This window comes from Myotis lucifugus, unplaced genomic scaffold (assembly GCF_000147115.1).
Source record: "Myotis lucifugus unplaced genomic scaffold, Myoluc2.0 scaffold_212, whole genome shotgun sequence".
In the NCBI taxonomy this organism is placed as follows: Eukaryota; Metazoa; Chordata; class Mammalia; order Chiroptera; family Vespertilionidae; genus Myotis; species Myotis lucifugus.
In genome coordinates this window covers 1,694,740-1,716,101 of record NW_005871260.1, presented here as the reverse complement: position 1 = coordinate 1,716,101, position 21,362 = coordinate 1,694,740, and the positions used below count along the sequence as shown (strand labels likewise).

Sequence of the window (21,362 nt, the reverse complement as noted above, 5' to 3'; positions counted from 1 at the left end):
GCATGCAGACTGCTGCAGCTACTGTAGAAAGCACTATAGAGTTGCCTCAAAAATTTAAAAATGGAACTGTTTTATGACCCAGCAATTTCATTTCTGAGGATTTATCCAAAGAAACCCTAAACACTAATTCAAAAGAATATAAGCACCCCTATGTTCATTGCAGCATTATTTACAATAGCCAAGATTTGGAAGCAGCCTAAGTGACTATCAGTAGATGAGTGGATAAAAAAATGTGTAGTACATTTATATAATGGAATATTACCCAGCCATCAAAAGAAGGAAATCTTACCTTTTGCGACAATATGGATGGACCTGGAAATTATTAGGTAAGTGAAACAAGCCAGAGAAAGACAAGTACTGTACCATATTATTTCTCTTATATGTGTAATCTAATAAACAAAATAAACTAACAAAATGGATATAGAGAGTAGACTGACAACTCTCAGGGGGTGGAGGGTGGAGATGGATGAAGGGATTAAGCAAAGAATAAAAAGGAAGACTCTTGGACACAGACAATAGTATGGTGATTGTCAGAAGGAAAGGGGTGGGGGAGTAGAAGAAGGTAAAGGGGGGATAAATGGTGATGGAAGAAGACTTGACTTGGGGTGGTAAACACACAATACAATATACAGATGATGGACTTCGGCGCCGTGGCTTAGTTGGTTAAAGCGCCTGTCTAGTATACAGATGATGTATTGTAGAATTGTATACCTGAAATCTATATAATTTTATTAACCAATGTCACGCTAATAAATTCCATTAAAATAAATAAATAAGTAAAAATTTAAAAAGAGCTAAAAATCATATGAAATAACAAATGTTTTTTTTTAAACTGCTACGTTTTGGGGCCATTTGTTACATAGCCCATATATAATGAATACAAAAATAAAATAGTGAATATATATGCTGGGTGGTGTTGGCAGTTGCCAGGATGGTTGGGGAAGGGCCTTATTGAGAAGGAGCCTTGCAACAAACACCTGAAGGACTTTGGGTAATTTGGGGTGATAATGATATGTCTATGTAGGTTCATCAATTATAACAAATGTACCATTCTGGAGGAGGGTGGTGGTGTTAATAATAGGGAGGGTACGCATGGGTGAGGGCAAGAGGTATATGGGGAATCTCTGGATCTTCTCCTCAATGGCTGAGAACCAAAATTTACTTTATTTTTTTAATATATTTTATTGATTTTTTACAGAGAGGAAGGGAGAGGGATAGAGAGTCAGAAACATCGATGAGAGAGAAACATCGATCAGCTGCCTCCTGCACACTCCCCACCGGGGATGTGCCCGCAACCAAGGTACATGCCCTTGACCAGAATCTAACCTGGGACCCTTCAGTCCGCAGGCCGACACTCTGTCCACTGAGCCAAACCGGTTAAGCGCCCAAAATTTACTTTAAAAGGAGAGGAGATTGGAAGAGAGAGAGAAGTCACCCGAAGGAGGCCAGGGAGTGGGTCACGTGCCCATTGGTGACGACTTCTTGTTGCTCTTCCTGATGCAATGAGGTCATATAGAACTTAACATCAGGTATTTGATTGCACTGTTTTCATTCTCACCTCCAGGCCTTCTCACATGTTATTTCCTCTACACATAACCTATCCCTCCTCACTCTTCCCTGCCACCCCATCCCACCCCACTTCAAATACCAGCCTCCTCATCAATTCCTCCCTTGTCAGTCAAGTCTTAAGTGCCATTTGTCCCAGAAAGGCATTCATATCTGTATAGCCTGGAACAATCAAAGAGGAGTATTTTACGAATAAATTTGCACATGTACTTGTTTCTCACCCTGATCTGAATCTAGATCACAATTAATGTCCACACTGTTTGTTACTTTAATGCTCCCTAATTGAGTCTTTGTGTTTGTCTTACTAATTTGACTCTGAAATGAGGAATCTTTTCTTATGCTTCTTTCCTCCTACACAATGAGGACTAGCACAGGGCTGGGCACACAGAAGTCACTAGTAAATGCTCTCTGAGAAACTGACTTATGGGAAAAAGCAGCTGTTGGTAAAGTTGTGGAAAGGTCTTTTGTGACTAGATCAGGATTTCAGGACAGAACTTGTATTAGAATAAAACTCTTAATTTATTATGATGCATGAAGCTCTTGTCAGCTTGACTGTTGTTGAACTAATTCATGAAATAAATCACCCAGATACACAGTGTGACGAATGTGGACATCTGGGAAAGCAGATTATCTCAAAAGATCAAGGTAAATTTTTGGTTCTATCTGTGGGTGCAAAAATGAAAGAAGGAAGCATTTGTGGCTCTTGAGGTAAAGTGATGCTAGCTTCCAGTTCTTTCCCCCAATCCTCTTCACTTCATGTCATTGTCGAGAATACTAAACCACCAGGTGGTACAGGGGAATCCCATAGGCAAACATGATATTAGACTGTGTTCTCAGAGGGGTCTCTGGACATCCTGGGGAGGTTAATTAACGGCTACCTGGTAGTAATATGTGGAAGGTCCCTGAAGTCAACCTTGGATCCTACGCAAAAATATCAAAATGCTCTCTATTCTTCCTCAATTACAGTGAATGCAACCAACCACAAATATTTCCAAAGAGGTCACAGAAATGTTAAAGTTATGGGAAAGTTAGAGGGTCCGGGGTAAGGCTTAGCTCAGTGATAGCAAACCTATGACACGCGTGTCAGAGGTGACACGCAAACTCATTTTTTTGGTTGATTTTTCTTTGTTAAATGGCATTTAAATATATAAAATAAATATAAAAAATGTAAGTCTTTGTTTTACTATGGTTGCAAATATCAAAAAATTTCTATATGTGACACGGCACCAGAGTTAAGTTAGGGTTTTTCAAAATGCTGACACGCCGAGCTCAAAAGGTTCACCATCACTGGCCTAGCTCAACACATGTAACAGGTGCAGGAAGTTGCCAAGAGACATTCATCCAAAAATCTTTCCTCTACAAGCCTGTCATTTTGGCCAAATTTCCCATTGGGCACTCCTTTGAGCTAAGATGTTAAAGAATCCTGCAAAATGTCTATTTGCATTTAGAATGTTTTTTTTCAGCTCTTAATGCCTAGGTATGGATTGACTGGCCACTAGTCTCAGTGACTTGGTGCCACCTTGTGTAGTAGCAACAAAGGCCAGGAGCATTTTTGATAAGGTTGAGGCAGGATGTAGGGTCCAAAGCATGGGGTGTTATCCCTGAGGCTGTGTCTCTGTGGGGGAAATGTTGGAGACCCTGACTGGCATGGGAGTCAACATAGAATGACCAGGGCTGGTGGAACAAGAGGTAGAGAACTGAACTAGTAAAGATGATGTGTGTGGTTGCCATAGTGGTTTCCATGAGAGTCTTCAACTGGTGTGGAGAGGGCAGAACAGTGGTGAAGTTGGGTAACCATTGCCATTGAGTCACACTAGAGGCATACATGCCTGTTTGTGGGAGGAAGAATGGGAAGCTCTTGAGAGAGACACATCTTCCTTTCCAACCTGACTTTCCTTAAGTGAATCTTCCAGGCCCCATCTTAGCTCAAAGGATGGGCCACAGAGAGGTTGCATGGGTCATGTGAGTGCTCACAACATGAGCAAGGGGGTGGTTTGCTCCTCCCTTCCCCTTGATGCCACATGGCACTGTCCTTCTTAATAATGATCAGAATTGCTGTTTCAAATGTAAGGGGGAGATTTCTTATTAAAAAACTCTTCTTGTTCTGTTTGAATAATCATGTAATTTATTGGAAATTATGTACAGTAGTCACATTCTTACTTTATGGTCTCTTCATTTTACTCGAGGCCATCCCCAGGCAAAAGAAAAAGTGGTGTAGTGTGTGTGTGTGTGTGTGTGTGTGTGTGTGTGTGTATGAGAGAGAGAATGATATTTAATGGAATTATAACAGAAGCAAGTAAGAATTTTCCTGTCCATCTTCCTGTCATAATGGAGCTAGTAACCTATAGTTGGGAAGTTGAAGTAACCAGGGTATTTTAATTCAGATTGATATGTGCCATATAGGAGTAAATACAGGGTACTATGTGACTTAGTGGAAGGGCAAGTGGTATGGTTTCATGAATTCCAGGAAACCCCTTTTGTTGGCCAAGTATTTCCTTTGTCTGGATATCTCTAATGGCTGAAATCTTATAATTGCAGATGCATTTAGCTTGACACTTCACTCTGAAATAACATGGTGAATGGAAAACATGCTTTATTAGTCCTGAAGTTGTCATTCTGTAGCAATGTGACTTGGAGAAAGTTACTTCACCTTTCCGAGTCTCATATTTCTTATCTGTAGAATTGGAATAACATAATTTGACAGGTTATTATGAAGATTAAATGAGATGAAATCTAGGGGAGCAGCTTGAAAATTACAGATATTAGTTTTATAATTTATGACTTGGTATGAATATAAAACAGACTGGGTAGAAGGTGGGAAATGGAGAGCAGGAGAGAGCCAATGGTGAGTAAAATGGTGTACAAAGAAAGAGATGAAGGTCCCAAAGCACTCTTATTTTATTCCACAGTTTTGTTTCAAAACAATCCTAACTGAAGGTAATAGTAATTGACAAATGCAAGTAATTGACCTGGTGTTAATGGAGAAAAGGAAATAAAAACTAGAAGTATATGACCCAGTCAGTGTCATAGTTGTGCTGACAGGTAAACCACCTCTTTTCCTTCTAAAAGAAGCCATGCGGACCTTACCTCACTTCCTTCTTATTGCTCAGCCCCAAGGATCTGGCGGAATTCCTGAAAGCCCATCAGGAGCACATTTCCAGGACTGGCTAAGAACAGCATGAGTCTGTAAGTCATACTCAGAACAGTTTGGTTCAGAGACCAAGATGATGTCAAGTGTGGAAAGAATGTTAATTAAGCTCTGAGGGAACCTGAAAAGAGAGGTCCCTTTGGGGCTGGAGAATTGGGAATGGGGAGAAGAGACCAAAGGTGGACTGCAATTGGTGTGTTTGTGGGAAAGAGAGTACAAAAGGTCATGTCAAAGATACTACTAAAGGAGGAACATTTCTGATTACTTTCTTGATGTTTTTGGATAAAGTCTTAACTTGAGTTAAAATTCAGCATAAACCACTTTCCTGTGGCTTCTCTCTACTGGCTATGTGTGGCGATGAGGGGAGTCGACATTGAAACTGAAGGAATCAGTTTTCATCACTCAGCTGCCTCTATATATTGTTTGAATCTCTGATAAAGAATAGTTAAGTTTTGATCTTACTCAACACATGATCTTGCTCAGACTGTGTGAAGTTGTCAAAACAACTAGCTGAGAGCACAGCACCCTTCTCAACCAACATATTATTTTGTCTTCACTAGTAGTTTTCCAGCTTGGATGCACAGACCATCTCTACGAGGGCAAAATCCAGGAGCCACCAATTTCCTTTTGCCTCTCTTCAAACACATGATCTCCCTGGCCCCCAGCATTCCCATTCTTTGTGGTAAGTACAGACTGAACAGAGGAAACCTTGAAAATTATTGCTTAAATTAGAGAAAATGTAGACAGGGTCATAGCTGAAAGATTGAGTTGATTCAGAGGAATAATGACATTAAGAAAACTTTTATTAAACTATAAAACACATACAGAAAATGAATAAATCATGAATGTGTAGCTCAATATATTTTTACCGGCTAAACACACATAATCAGCCAGATAAACAAAATATTACCAGCATTCCAGCTGCCCCTTTTATCTCATACCTGTGTCTGACCATCCCTACAAGTGGGTACTCTTCCAACTTCTAACATGATAGACCAGTTTTGCCTGTTTCTAAACTTTATATGAAAGGAATTACATGAGTTGGATATTTCTATGTTTGGCTTCTTTTGTTCAGCATTTGTTTGTGAGATTCATCCATATTGTCTGGGTAGCAGTATCATGTATATTAGCATTGCTGTATAGTAGTCTAGTGTATAACTATACTGTAGTTTATCCATTCTTTTCCGCCCTCAGTCATGTTTACAACTTATTGAAAGGCTACCATATCTCTCCTGAATTCAGTAAACTAGAAATCAACTGAACAAAAGAACAGTATTTCACAAATCTTATAATGACATTAACAAAATAAGTATTAACTATCTCACAAAAAAGACCAGAAACAAAAGGAATGAGTGGATAGACAAAAAACACACAAAACATTTATAGCATTTTCCTACCCAGTCTGTGGCTCTTCCACAGCAGGTTATCATATCTTGAAAAGGGAATATCCATCACCCCAAAGCAGTGATTAATTAGCTGTAACTTACAAAGAAAGCTGAAAAGTTGGACACCTTTGAGAAAGGGTTTTTATAAATTCACTATTAATATCATCATGCTAAACTGTAAACTTTTTTTCCCATATGTAAAGATCTTTTCTCAGTCTTTGTAAATTATTTTCTGACCCCTCTCTATAGATATGCTATTACTTTTTTTACTGTTGGCATGATTTTCTGAGAAGCCCTGCAGACACAAATTCCTATCCCAAAAGTTTTTGCAGTGTGAAAGAAGTTTCTCCCAAATATTTAGTTATAGTGCATTTCTTGTAAAACTGTATTCTACATGGTTTAGTGTAAAAAGAATTCACATTTATAAATTGTGAGTTCATTCATCAATGACTCAGTTCAAAAGAAATTATTTACAGACATCTCTTTGACACTGTAAGGGGGTCCAGTGTACTTTATCCAGTCTAATGTTTTTGGTTTGACATTACTCTAAAGAATGCTATTATGCATCTTTTTTGTAAATGTCTCTTGTTAACAAACTCATTTCTGTTGAGCATGTAGCTAGGATTTAAATAGTTGGGCCATAGAGTGTGTATCTGTTCAGCTTTGGTAGATATTGCAAAACAAATTTCTAAAGTGATTATAGCAATATATACTTCTACAAGCAATTTATGAAAGTTCCATTTGCTTTAAATGTTTTCCAACAGTTGGTATTGTCTTTTAAAAAAATTTTAGTCATTATGGTAGGTGTGTGGTTTTAGTTTTGTATTCCTTATTCCTTATTCCTAACTCTTCTCATACGTTTATTAAATATCTTCTTTAGGAAAGTGTCTTATCCATTTTTTCTTCAGGGTGGTCTTTTTCTTTTTGATTTGCAAGAACTCTTTATATATTCTGAATTAGAGCTTTTTGTCTGATATACTACAAATATATTTTCTGGGATTGTTTTTAACAACTCACACTTATAGTGGTTCTAATAACAGATAGTGTCAGTATATATTTATTTATTGAAGATGGAAAGATCTAAATAAAGAGTTATTTCAAAGGAAGAAACAAAAAGATTTAGGACAGTTTGATGACAGAAGATGAAGGAGTAGGGAACCTCATTAAAATTTCAACTCAAGATTCATTAATTCATTCAACAGATTTGGTCTGTCCAAAATAAAATATCTAGTTATGTTGCAGAATCTTTATTTCCCAACTTGTGACTGTTTTCATTTTCTCTTGGTTGCTCCATATTTTGTCCACAAAGAGGGTCCTTATTGTTAATAGCTAATGACTCTTGAACAGTTATTATATCAATAACTCTATGTAGTTGGAACTATTATTATTCTATTTTTACAGAACCTTTAGATAGCTTAGCTAAGGCCATCCAGTTAAATAAGAGGCAGAGCCAGATTCAAATCTAAGCAGACCGACTAAAGGGATCATAGTCTTAATGGCTATCTCCCTGCTACAACACAGGTGGGGCTCATGTTGACCATGGGACTTCAGTTCTTTAATTCAAACTCAGTGCCAGCCATATCAAATCCATGACCCCAAATGATTTTTAGTAATAAATGTGAAGAAGAAATAAGACTGTGGAGGATGAAAATGGAAAGAGCTCAATAGGGTGTAAAGGTAGCCATTGTTGAGTCAGAAGACCTGAACTCAAGTTCGGCTTTCTCAAGATGACTCTGTGGCTTTGGGTAAGTCAGAATCAAATCTCATTGTTCCCAGCTATAAAGAGGGGATACAACTTCTTGCCTTTTCAATATTTGAGGGTGGCTGCAAAGATGAAAAGAGATAAAAATAATGAGAGTTACTTTTTCAAGAAATATTTATTTGTCCCTTCATCTAGGAGAACAATCATTAAATGCCTGCTGGATGCTAGACACTGTGCCAGGAGCTTATAAGAGAAATGGTCAAAAGGTAATTAGTGCAATAATCATGAAGTCACCTTTGCTTGTAATTCATTTAATCATCCAACTAGACCTTATTCCAAGGATTGTGCCAGATATAGGCTGTGCTCTTCTGGAGCTCATGTTATAGTGAATGAATGGATGAGTAAATGAAAGATAAAGCATGTTGCCCCTTTTCTCGTACCCAGCACCCTATGCATAGCTTCAGCTCTGCTCCATTTCCTAGACAAAACTCACTCAGATACATTTCTTATTAGACCATACAAATGGACATTCTAATAGATAATACCACTTGTTTATGGCTTTGTTATTTATAATAACTCCTCCTTTGGCCATCCTGTTAGGGATATCAAGCACTATTTCCATTTGGTTCTTATATTTAATTCCCTTCCTACTTAGTCAAGGACCGGTAAGCACTTCTAATTTCTTTACAGGCATGTTAATTAACAAATATGAGTACAATTTAAATTCCAGTTCTCTAATCAGTGCTTAGGGACATTCAATGTTTTCTCTCAAAATTAATCTCACTTCAGATTAATCCTAAAACTGCTACAACACAATTGTTAACTATTACTGTACTTTTTAAGTATAAAACATGGGTCCAAGAAGCCTTGTGTGGTAAAATATTCAGAAACAAATAGATATTTGTTAAATAGATTGAGATGCTATTGGCTTAATATATTTGGTTGTGAGAATTTGGAAGTGAAAATAGAAGTACTTTTCTTTTTAAAACAGTGTGTTTCAGACTTTCCACTGGTTCAGAGTGACATCTTGTCCAACTGACCTAAATTAGTGATGCTTCAGCCTATTTATAGTACACACTGCTTTTGAATTAGGGCAGTGACAAGGGGAAGGGAAAGGGGACATTTTCTCAGGATTGATGTTTGTGAATTGGTTCTGTGTTTGATCATTTGTATTCAACAGGGTCATGAGAACATGAGGGATGTCTGGTTTACTGGACATTTACTGGCCCACGGTTTTCCCATCAGAAACTGAGAGAGTCTGATAAAATTGCACCAAATATAGAGTTTTGAATATGACTTTTTAAAGTTATGTTTTAAAGTGGTATTTAGCCCATGCAAATGATTATGAGAAATATTAATAACCCAAACTTATTAGAGATTTGGTGTATAAGATTCACTGATGTTAGTTAATTAGCTGTGACTTTGAATATCTGGTGTGATAAGCAAGTGTGAATTATGATATTTTAATACTTACTAGTCAAAAAAATAATGAAATGAGAGACTCAAAAATCTATGACACTGGAGGCAGTCATCAGGAAGCCAATGTCAAATTCTGTTCATAAGCATTAGAACAGTGAGGAATTTGTATAAATATTGCTTTCTTCTACAATTGAAATTGATTTTAGTACTACTTGTTATTAGTAGAGAGGAAAATATAATCATTTATATTATGACACATTCCTGTGGTAGAGTCTTACCTTTAAGATGAAATATAGTACAGATTTACAAGTTTCAATCCTCAGGAAAAGAGTAAGGTGGCTATGGTTAACAAGTGTTTTTGTGGGCAAGGTGTTAGCAGATTGAGGTAGCCATGGGAGAAAGTTATCTTGGGCACTGTCAGTGTTATCTTCAAGCAGCACTGGGAAATAAATAAAGTTTGTATTTGAAAACCCTAGTCTCTGGCTTTGTTCTTTGCTGTGTACCTCTATCTCACCTTTCCACTGACCTTAAAAAAAGACCATGCTCTTCATGTTCTCAGAAGAGGAGGACCCCAATAGTCTCATTCTCCAAGTCAACTTGGTACTCACACACACCACGTTGAAAGTTATTACTAATAGCTTAATATCTTGCTTCTTCTATAAAGTAACTAGGACTTAAAAATAATATACAAGACTTCAGTGGAGAAAAATTTGAAACATGATCAAAGTATATAAAAGAAGATCTTAAGTAGTAGAGAGATAGTAAAAGCTCTTGAGTGGAATGAATTCATATTATAAAGATGTTAATTCCCCTAAAATTAATATTTGAACTAAATGATAGCTGAATTAAAGTTTCTACATTTTCTAGGAACTTTAACAAATTTATATAAAATATATATATATGAAAGTCTAAGAATAGCTAAGGCAGCCCAGAAAAAAGTAGAGCAAAGAGGGTAGACTTTCCTGTCCAGATATAAAGACACTCCTCAGTAATAAAAATATTATAAAATTGGCTCAAGGATAGTAAGAAAAAAGTAAATAAACCAATGCAACAAAAGAGAGAGCTCAGAGATAGAGAGAGATAACTATTTATTATAGGAAACACATACGATAAAGAGCTCACTGTTTAGTAACTGTGTTGGAAAAACTGGCTCATTTCTATGTGGAGAAAATAAAACTGGCTTTCTACTTTCCAACATGTACACAAAGAAATTAAAAACCTGACTGTGAAAGGCAAAACCACAGAACAGGTAAAAGAAAAGATAGATCAACTTTGTGACCTAGGGAGAGAGATTTTTTCCCCACAAAGCTTTGAAAAGTGCAAACCATAAAAAGAAAAATAATGTCTTTAATCCAAATTAAATTTTCTGTTGAACAAAGGACATATAGACAAAGTCATTAGAACACCAACTGGGAGAAGAGCTTGTTATGCCTGCAAACTAAAAGAGTAATTTATAAAATATAAAGGGCACTCTTATAAATCATCAACGACAAAGCAACAACAGACCACAGCCCTCTAGAATAATAGGCAACTGATATTTATGGAAGGGGAAACCTAAGTGGCTACAAGGGTATGGAGAAAAATGTAAATTAAAACAACAATGAGATACCATTTTCTACCTCCAAAAGCTGGCACAATGAAATCTGCATAGTATGAAGTGTGGGTAGGGACCTAAGAAAAGAGGAACCTTTCTTCACTGTTATGAGAGAATATATCTGTGCTGCCTTTCTGAACAGCAATCTGGCAGTACCTAGTAAAAGTGAATAAACTTATCCCTGTGACCCAGTGGACCTACTCCTGGGTTACTATTTCAAAGGTATTTTTTTAAAAAGTAGAATAAAATGTGGGAATAAGTAGAATAAAACGACTTACATGAGTTTGCTTCGTGCAGCAATGCCGGTAGAGTTGGCAATTGGAAGTGGTTTAGGTGCCCATCAAAGGGGAAACAAGTAAAATGTCAATACACACCATGGAATGCCATGTGAGATAAAGGAGCTACATATAGCAACATAGTTATATTGCAAGGCCATAGTGCTAAGTGAACAACTAAGACAAAGAATCATTTCTATAAAAAAAAATTCCTACATGCACTAAACCACAATCTGTTTTACAGGGATGCATACATGTTCAGAAATATATATCAAATGCATTAGAGCAGAAACCTATGGCAGGCATAGAGGTGGTGGTGGGTGTTTGGTATGGAGGGAATGAAAATAATGAGGGTAGAATCACACACACACACACACACACACACACACACACACACACACACAGAAAGAGAGAGAGGGAAAGAGAGGAACCTTGTGTGGAACAATGATCATATGTGTTGTACTGAGGAGTAGGAAGAATAAAGAATATTTTACCTGGGATACCGAAAGTCCTACTTTTTCTAGAGAGATGTGCAGTTCTAAGGGAGGCATTGTGGATTTCCAAGCATCTGCTAACAAGTTGGAGCGTGGTTTTATCATGTGGTCAGTGAATATTCATTCATCATCTGCTCCGTGCTGGGCACTGTTCTGGGTGCTAGGGATATTATAATGAATGAGACAGACTAGCCTCCCTTCTGGATGGTGATTCTGGTTAGTCCTTCCTGGATTTGACTAGGTAAATTGTTTCATGTATCTAAGATCAACCTTGGGTACAGTCTGTATGAGGCCCGGGGGCATGACTCTGGGCTTGCCCTTTATCTGTGTTGGCTTCTGGGAAAGACTTGAAAATTCATAAGGAAACAACTGAAGAGAAAACCTATTATGATCTGAAGTTATGCAACACACATATGTCTTCAGCTGTTTTTTTCATAGGAGCAATTTTATTCTATATTCATAATCTCTCCTAATAACAAGTATTTTTGAGACTCCTTGTATGACTATTCACAAATCCATATATAGCTGGAGAGCAGATTTCATTTTAGTGGGTTTTGGTTAAGTTCACGAAAATCTAAATCTTGGACTCCATTAATGCTATCCATTAATGGTTGTCCACCAGGGCCATATAGTGAATAATAGACATTCTAGTTTTGTTTCACAGCTATTTATTCCCTATTCAGAAATAATACTGAAGCTGGCAACTAGTACTGGGTCAAATCCCAACTTTGGAAGTGCTACTATAATGGCAGTCTCAAAATTACCTCTATGCATGTTCCCACAGATAGTTAGTAAATTATTTAATTACACAGAACTACTTATTCATTCATATGTTCCTACTGAGTACTTCCTGTGTATGTGCATAAAACTGTTTTAAGGTTGGAGGTTAATAAGTTGAAAAAGACAGAGATTCTTCCTTCAAAAGCATATAATTCAATGATGTCACAACTTATTTTTCCATGGGAACAAAATTATGTATACTTCTCAGGTTCTCAGGCAAACCAACAAAAGCCTATTTAATACATATACTCGCTTAACTTTGGTGCTAATATAATTATGTAGACAAAAGTGGTCATATCTTATAAAAAGAAAAAATTGGATAAAGAAGAGTTTCATCATTTCAGGCTCATGAACAACCCCAAGAAAATGTTTGGAACAAGTCTAATTTTTATTTACTCTTCCCTACCCTTCCCTTTTGCATGGTTCTCTTAAGGTCATCTTTCCAAATGCTGTGTCTTCATGCTATTCTCACCCTTCACTGTGGCTCCTCACTTAGGTCTGTGCCACCTCACAAAATGCTCAAGTTTCTACAGTTACTCACTTTCCTTATTCCAGTTCTTCAACACTCCTGATCTGCAGTAGTTGTGAAGAGAAAAATCTATTGAACTAATTTGTTCAAATTCACATTCCTTCTGCTAGCCATAGATCAGTGCACTTGCTCTCTGCTCCCACCCCTTAAGAGGTTTTCCAGTCTAGATTTTAGGTGTTATTTAGAAGTCAGCATAGTTTTAATAATTGAAAGTCAACATATTGCCAGATTCTCTTCTTCAGATAGTCATATATATATACACAAATTTGTTATAAGATTTTGGAAACATTATTTTGAGACTTGCGTGTTGTTTAGAATGAGTGCAGGTAAAATTTCAAGATGAACTACTATATCACTGTATTTTTAAAATACTTGCATGTTAAGAATGATAGTGATAAGATTGTTCAACATTAATATTTACAAAGTTAAATTGATATTAATTTTAATTCAATGAAAAAAATTTAAGATATATTTCCATCTACCATGATTGTTATGATCACTTGAAAAAAGAATGGGAGGAAAATAGTGCTTAGATTAGCCAACACTTTATTTTTAAAGCGTGAGTCTTCTTTAGGATTTAGCATATTAAAAATAAGATAAAAGTATTTAAAAAAATGGAAGTATCTCGAAGATGTCATCATTTTAAAGCAGAAGATATAGGACACAGGTCATTATTTCTGATCAACTCGAACGAGATAAGAATCTATAAAGCTCGAAAGGAAAATGAGTCCTTGACCAAAATGGTTACTCAGTTACTGTAAATATTATATGAAACATGGACTCTATAAAGACAAAGCAATTGTATTCTTTGAAAAATATGTCAGGTTTAGAAATTCTAGGATTTACCTGTAAAAGCACCGTCTGGGACCTAATAGTGACGTTTTAGGGAAACACTTGCATATCAAGGTGGGAAGGATAGGAGGTGGCGTTTTGTGGGCTCCTATGGTGGTTAGGTAGTTCTCAGAAGATGACACTGGAAATTAGATAATTGCTGATGTCATATTTTTTCACGGGCTATAAAGCAGCAGCTTCTACCTTTCCATCACAAGCAGAATCATTGAAGCGGGTAAGTGTTTCAAGCAAACTTAGTATGATTGATTCACTTGTGCTACTTCTTGACACTTAATTATTTTCCTTTATGTTCTTGTTTTCTTGATACCAGGTTCTTCTTCCCACCTGCCAATTGCTGGAGTAAGAGTTGTCTTCAATGGCCACCCTGCAGAAATCTGTGAGCTTTTCCCTTATGGGGACCCTGGCCGCCAGCTGCCTTCTTCTCATTGCCCTGTCAGTGCAGGGAGGAGCAGCTGTGCCCATCAGGTCTTACTGCAAGCTTAATGAGTCCGACTTCCTGCCGTCCTATTTCACCAATCGCACCTTCAGGATGGCTGAGGAGGTACTCATCTAAATCTCTCTCTTTCATATCTTATCTACTTGGAACCCAAATAGTTCTTACATTTTTCTGCAGAGCACATCTAAGATCTTTAAGAACCCACCATTTATCTCTACTAGTAGACCAGAAATTATTTTGTCTCATCATAGACTCTTTAAAGATTGGGCTTTATCAGAAGACCTTCCATTTTGGCCTTTAAAATATGTACATGGAGTTTTACCCCCAAAGGAGCCCAGCTGACTATTCATTTTCTCTGGACTCCTCTGTGCATTGTTTTAAACTCATGCACAATCTGAATTCTTTCCTCAGTCTTCATTGGGCTGCTCTTGGGAGAGGGGATAAAGTACATCTCTACTTACAGGTTTTTGTTCTATCTCTTCAACTTAGTCTTTTCTTCTCTTCCAGGTTAGTTTGCTAGATAACAACACAGATGTTTCCCTCATTGGAAAGAAACTGTACCATGGAGTCAATGTAAGTCATAGTAGTGATGAGCAGGGCAGTGTGCCATCCATGGTTACTTGGAGTGGTGGAGTTGGTTTGGATCTTCTGGATGGAACCTAATAGGATCCCATCCCTGCTGTCTTACTTTCGCCTGCAGGAGAATGAGCATTGCTATGTGATGAAGCAGGTGCTGAACTTTACCCTTGAAGAAGTGCTGATCCCTGAGTCTGATAGATTCCAGCCCTATATGAAGGAAGTGGTGTCCTTCCTGAAAAAGCTTAGCAACAAGCTTAGCCAATGCGTAAGTTCTCTCAGCTTAATTTCACCCACTCCTAGTCACCTGCCTTCTCTCCTTTCATTTAGAGCCCTTTCCCCTCCAGTCCTTACTGCCTCCTTCTATTCTGGCAATAAGAGGTGCCTCAGTGACACCACTATAAGAGTCATTTAGAATCACAGAGTATTTGCTTTAATTGAGTCATATTTTGAATTTATGGTAATGAATAGGGTCTGAAAGACAAGTACATAGAAGGCTCATTTGTCCCCGGGAAAAGCAACTCAGGTTATGTGAGATGCAAAAGGTCTTTGAACACCTAGATGTGGAAATGGATCCACTAACTAGAAATTGATCAAGGGAAGGGATGGTAAAGAGAGAAAGGGGGAAATGGGAAGGTTTAATGTTCCATGGTGGGTGGGCAAAGACTCCTACCCTGTTGATGTCATGGGAAGTGATAAAATCAAAGGTGTGTGAATTCTATGCCCCTGAACATTTAAAACTATGAAAAAACTTTGAGTGAATTGGGCAGAGCAAAAGGGACCTAGTACCTATTGAGGAGGGTCCACTGTTCACAGACGATGTTTTATGTCTGTTTCTTGCTCTGAGCATGCATTTTTGATGAGGTACAGATAGGGTTTTAATCTTGACCGCATTTGCATAAACCACTCTACTCTTTCCACAAACTTAAACCTCAGTAAGATTTCCCAAAAGTGAATAAGGGAAATGACTGGATTTTGGTGTCCAAGGAATTCAAAAGCTCAGAAAATTTAGGTCACTAGTGAAATCTAGGTCATTGTGGGCACAAATGCTAAGAACTTTAACTCCAGGTGAATTGTAACATACCTCAGTTGGGGACGCTGAGGTTCATAAAGTATCAGTACAACAATGTTAAAATAATTACCCTGCTTTTCATTTTCTAGCACATTGAGAATGATGACGAGCATATCCACAGAAATGTACAAAAGCTGAAGGACACAGTGAAAGAGGTACTACTAATAACTATTAATGCTGAATCATTAAGTAGGAGAGACAAAGGTTTTTCTTATCTTTCCTTTCTTTTATCCCCCAAGTTATGATTTTTTTTCTTGATTCTTCTACCTTTAGGTTGATAATTTAGGTATAGATGGATATAGATGTGCGTCTATATTTCTAAATCATTTGCCAAATTTTTCAAATCATAGAATTCTAGAACTGTATGGAAAGTTAGGTTGTTTAATCTCAACACCCATGCTCTGGGGATGACCAGTGGCAGAGCCTGGGCTAGAACGCAGTTCTCCTGAATCCCATCCAGGCTAGCACTCTTTCAGCAGCAATAGGTATTAGTTTTAGTATTATTAATTCTTAGGGAAATTTAAGATTCCTAGTAGTTCATGTAATCTGAAAAATCACTTGTTCAAAACAGAAAAGGGCCTGGGAGCATATTTATTTGAAGTGATTTTTAAAGCCATTAAATTTGGTGATTTAAAACTTGGAGAAATAAACCCAGACCAACTGTAACAAAAGAGCTTGACGTGAATGTAGGCTGAATTTCTGGAATGATTAATACTTATATTTAGTTACCATAATATAATACCTGACGGCTATTGATTTGAATTTAAAAGCAACCCTCAATATTTACACAGTTTCAAATAAATAAAAATATTAGTAGTAGATTTATTATAGTAACATGGAAGTTAGAATTGGAAATCTTTTCTTCCTCTGTCCCTTTCCCTTCATTTCTACCCTCTTCTCCACCACAATAAGTCCTCAGATAGACAGTGAGCATCTATCTGGTGTAGGCTAGTGTATATTTCTACAGTGAATGATACTATCATGTGGCCTGTTTGGGGGAAAGAACAGCAGTAGAAGGCTCAGACTACCAATTGTGACTAATCTCAAAACCAGAAGAATGATTAGTTGCAGCGAAAGTGATGCTCTTGTAAGCAGGTACAATTAAACCTCAGAAACATGAAGGCTCTAGCTGATGAAAATTTCAGCAACAAGCATAATGACAATTCCCTTCTTTTTCCATCTTGATTTTTTTTTTACAAAAAGTCTTTCTTCCTGAGCATAACTTAATGAACATAATGGTTGTGGCCTTTGTAGTTTTTGACTGTGAAGCTCAATTCTCTTGTCATAGAATTACAGTATTACCTAGATGTGAAGGGATGACTATTGGCATGCCATAGCCAAAAAGTGCTTTGCCCTTCTGGTTTGAAAAATCTCTGATGTCAGTTTACTCTGTGGTCTTTAGAAGAGTGAAGTGTGTGAGAGAGAAATCTGATGGTGGTCTGTGAGAAAACAGATATTATAAAGCTTTTCTCTATTTTGAGAGAATCAACTTTCACAGGTGCAATAGGTTGCCACGTGGAAGAGTGGCTATGCTTTTTTACCCTGTCACTCCAGAAGGCATAGGCAGAGCAGATGAATGTTGTTGAACATGAAGAAAAATTGGTCAGCGCTGTCTGAAAAGGGAAGGAAGTCTTGGGAGGTAAAAGCAGAGAGCAGGCTGTAGTAGAATGGATGAAAAGACAGTAGGACAAGGAAAACTAATTTTTTTTTTCACAAATATCCCTTGGCCTTAATACAAAGGAAGAGTGGAAAGGTGGAAGAAAGCAGGAAGAGAAAGGAGAGCAAAATATAGAGGACAGATGAATTTCAGAGGAGGGTGCTTTGAACTTGAATTTGGACCCTCTTCCATTGGGTTTGAAAGCCTCATTCATATACTACTTGGAAGAAGAAGAAAGAAAGAATGGTAGAACCTGTATTTGGCTTTCTACTAATTAAAAGCAACTGAATAGGACTTATTTGATATTTTCACAAAAGTGAAAACCTGTTTCTTTTCTTTTGTCAAGAAGGTGAGAACAGAAAACCTCATGTGTATTGGTCAATGTATAGTTTTGATTCAAGGCAACTGTTGTAAATAATTTATTGGTCGTAGACAGTTGTAGGGCTGTGGGGTAGGGAAGGCCTAATGGGTGGCACTCTGGGTCCCCTGTCATAGCTCCCATTTGGCTGCTCTGGTAAGGAAGTGGTTTTACAACTTCATTAGTATGAGGTACCACAGAGATTGATACCTCTTGGTGCACTCTCAGTTCAGATAGCCATAATTGTAAGGGCTTTGGCAAGTCATATTATATTATTGCTGAGGGATTTATTTTTAATTTTTTTACAAAGGCTAAAACTTGGTTTCTTTTCCAACAACCTAACCAAGCCACTTTCTTCTAATTTTTCCCTCTCTTAAAAATAAGGTGAAAGTACTCAAATACTTGTGTTTTCTTATTTTCACAGCTTGGAGAGAGTGGAAAGATCAAAGCAATTGGAGAAATAAACTTGCTGTTTATGTTCCTGCAAGAAGCCTGCATTTGATCACGGAAAAGCTGGAAAATGGAAAATAACTCTTCTTGCCTGTGGGAAATAACAATAAGATCCCAAAGATTTTCTTTTACCAAAAGGAAAATGGGAGGTCAAACTCCATAATCAAGGATTTATAAATATACAAACTCCTACTTAGTTTAAAAAAGAGAACAATGTCACTTGTGTGCATAAGACCAGAAGGTAGCTCTTCCAAGCATACTGAGATTTATTGCTAATTGTAGTTGGCATTTTATACACAGAAATTCATTTTTAAGCAATTGAATGCTGAATGGTCCATTCTTACAAAAAATTTACTTCCCGTTCCTTTAGGGGGAAAAAACAACCTAAATAACTTTCTTTTCAGAATTAAGACTTTATATTTATAAGTTTATTTATTGTTATAAATATTTTATTTATGTCATTTTACTAATATGGATTTATTTATAGAATCATGATATTGCTACTTAAGTATAAGGCTAATATTAATATTTATGACAATAATTATGGCTCACTGATATGTTTATTTAAATTCAATAAATACTTCGATATCTTAAGTTTTGTGGCTTTGTGATTTTTTCTTTAATATGATCATTGTTATTGTCGTCATTGTCATCATCATCATATTCCCGTTTGCTAAATGAGCCATTTACTCTCCTTTATCTTCCTGCTTTCTTCCACCATTCCACCTTTCCACTCTTCCTTTGTATTAAGGCCAAGGGATCTTCATGTTAAAAAATTTTTAAGTTTATCTTGTCCTACTCTCTTGTCATCCATTCTACGACAGCCTGCTCTCTGTTTTTTCCTCCAGTGACAGTAAGTTCATACATCTCAAGGTTTTCTTTCCATTTCAAACAGCACTGACCAATTTTTCTTCATGTTGAGCTTTCTCTGAACAACATTCATCTGTTCTGCCTATGCCTTCTGGAGTGACAGGGTAAAAAAAGCATAGCCACTCTTCCACGTGGCAACCTATTAAACATGTGAAAATTGATTCTCTCAAAATGGAGTAAAAGCTTTAAAATTTCTGTTTTCATATAAAAGACTTTATTCTTGAGTCTAAGCAAATGAGGTGGCCATTAGCATTATCCCCATCTTACAGATGAGAAAACTGAATCAGAGCCATGTTTAAAACATTGTGTAACTATACGTAGTTGATCCTGATGAAGCTCAGTCTATCTGATTTTTGGGATCTCTGCTCTATTGCCTATATAGATTTATTATGTTGATTCAGCATGTGATTCTGAAATAAAAAGGTAAGAAATGGAAATGAACCCATCTGTGTTGTTAGCAATTTGCAGATAAAAGAAAGGAGTGATGCTACTGGGGGAGAAATAGATGGAACCTCTATTGCTGTAGGTGAACTGCTTTAGTTCTAGTTCGAGCCTATGAGGGAGGGTACTCTCTAGTTTTCCTGTAAATCAGGAAATAAAGCAAAGGGGAAGCTTACTGAGCTGGAGGAGTCTATCTGCTAGTGGAGTTTAGCACTCACAGGCAAGTCTTGTGTGTAGAAGAGGAGCAAGATGTTATGAAGCACACAGAAGAGAGAGAGAGCGAAGGCTGCACATCCTCAAACTTTGTACAGAAGAGAGCAAAGAGGTAGAGATAAAAGTTGGATTACCTAGAAGAATGAACAAATACACCAGCACTGAAGAATCTATAAGTCTTTCCACAGAAGGTGAAAGTTAGTGGGCAGCTGTCTAAAGTGTTTCCTTTTCCAAAAAATCAGGAACCTTGGTTTTATCCTTTAATTCATTCACCAATTGTTTGCCAAGTTCTTGTGGGATTAGGCCAAGCCTGGTGATAATTGGTGAGCATTATCAATTGTAGGTTCACTTGTAGATAAAGTGGAGCTAATATTTTTGGGCATGGCCTTTGAATGCTGAGAGGTATGAGAACTAAACTTTAGAGATGATAGAAATAAAATTACTCTGGGATAAGTTGGGTTTAAAACTCTTTATTCTTTCAAATAAGTCTAAGTGCAACGCCTTGAGCAACATTTGATATTGTACTTGTTTTTGACCAATATTCTAGAAATAAAGACATAAATGGAAGAATACTACTCTTAAAATTGGATTTGTGACTACTTCCATCCTAGGGCAAGGAGGCTGAAAAACAGAGATTTAAATACTGAATGCCAATGAACATAAGGCATAAGGTGCTAGGATCTTCATCAGTTTGTCTTCATTGGTGACAAATTTGGCAGTGATGTGAGATAGTCCAAGTTCCTCATAGGTCTTTCCACAGAAGGTGAAAGTTAGTGGGGCAGCTGCAAGGGAGTCTTGACACTATCATTAGCACCTGTTGTAGCATTCTTTTTGTTAAAGCATCAGTGGCAGTGGCTAGCATTTGGCTGGCACTGTCAGCACTGCTCATATTCTTGCCATTTGTGGAGGCCTTGGGTGTCGCCTCTCCCAGTAGCAGATGGCAACATCCAGGTATTAAAGAAGACTAGCCTGTGAGGCTGCGTGAGACACAGCACCCCGAGACACTAACCATAATTTAGGACTGATGAGAAGCTACTGGAGGGTTTTGAGCATGGGAAAAACTTGATATGACTCATATTCTATAAAGATCACTATGACTATTGGTAGAGAGGAGGCCTACTGTATGTGTTTGTGGGGTGGGGAGTAGGGTTAGAACAGAAGCAAGGTCAGAACAATAGTCCAGGGAGGGGGAGGCAACTGCACTGGAGTAGATGGGAGTTGAGTCAGAGAAAACGTGTGTGTGACTTACTGTGGCACTCAGCTTGGGCTGCCTGGGAAATGAGAGCTATGTATAGACCAAATGCACTAGCAGGAAAAATAATCCTTTTGTTTTTCTTCTGACCCTTCACTTACACTGTAGTATTCACTAGCATGCAGTGCTGCATGTGGGAATTAAAGATAGACAGGTGATCTTGTTCTGAAAGGACAAGATTTGAGTGAAGACACTTCCATCAGAAGAGAAGAATGCAGAGATCGACACTGAACTGAGGTCCTCTTGTTTCAGAGGCAATCACAGTTATAGCAAGTTTATCTCTGTACTCTCCT

At 37.4% G+C, this 21,362-nt stretch overlaps 1 protein-coding gene across 1 annotated transcript; it reads left to right on the top strand.

The window, feature by feature from the left end:
* Positions 1-14,060: 14,060 nt before the first annotated feature.
* On the top strand, positions 14,061-18,345 carry IL22 (interleukin 22). Its single transcript, XM_006097883.2, has 5 exons — positions 14,061-14,285; positions 14,688-14,753; positions 14,881-15,024; positions 15,918-15,983; positions 18,268-18,345. The coding sequence occupies exons 1-5, from the start codon at positions 14,100-14,102 to the stop codon at positions 18,343-18,345; spliced, it is 540 nt and encodes a 179-aa protein (XP_006097945.1). The 5' UTR covers positions 14,061-14,099.
* Positions 18,346-21,362: the final 3,017 nt, after the last annotated feature.

Excerpts from the sequence above, each read along its gene's own strand:
- IL22 (XM_006097883.2), top strand. The coding sequence starts at position 14,100 with ATGGCCACCCTGCAGAAATCTGTGAGCTTTTCCCTTATGGGGACCCTG. Across the intron at positions 14,754-14,880 it reads AACTGTACCATGGAGTCAAT|GAGAATGAGCATTGCTATGT; the intron begins GTAAGTCATAGT and ends TTTCGCCTGCAG. Across the intron at positions 15,984-18,267 it reads TGAAGGACACAGTGAAAGAG|CTTGGAGAGAGTGGAAAGAT; the intron begins GTACTACTAATA and ends TTATTTTCACAG.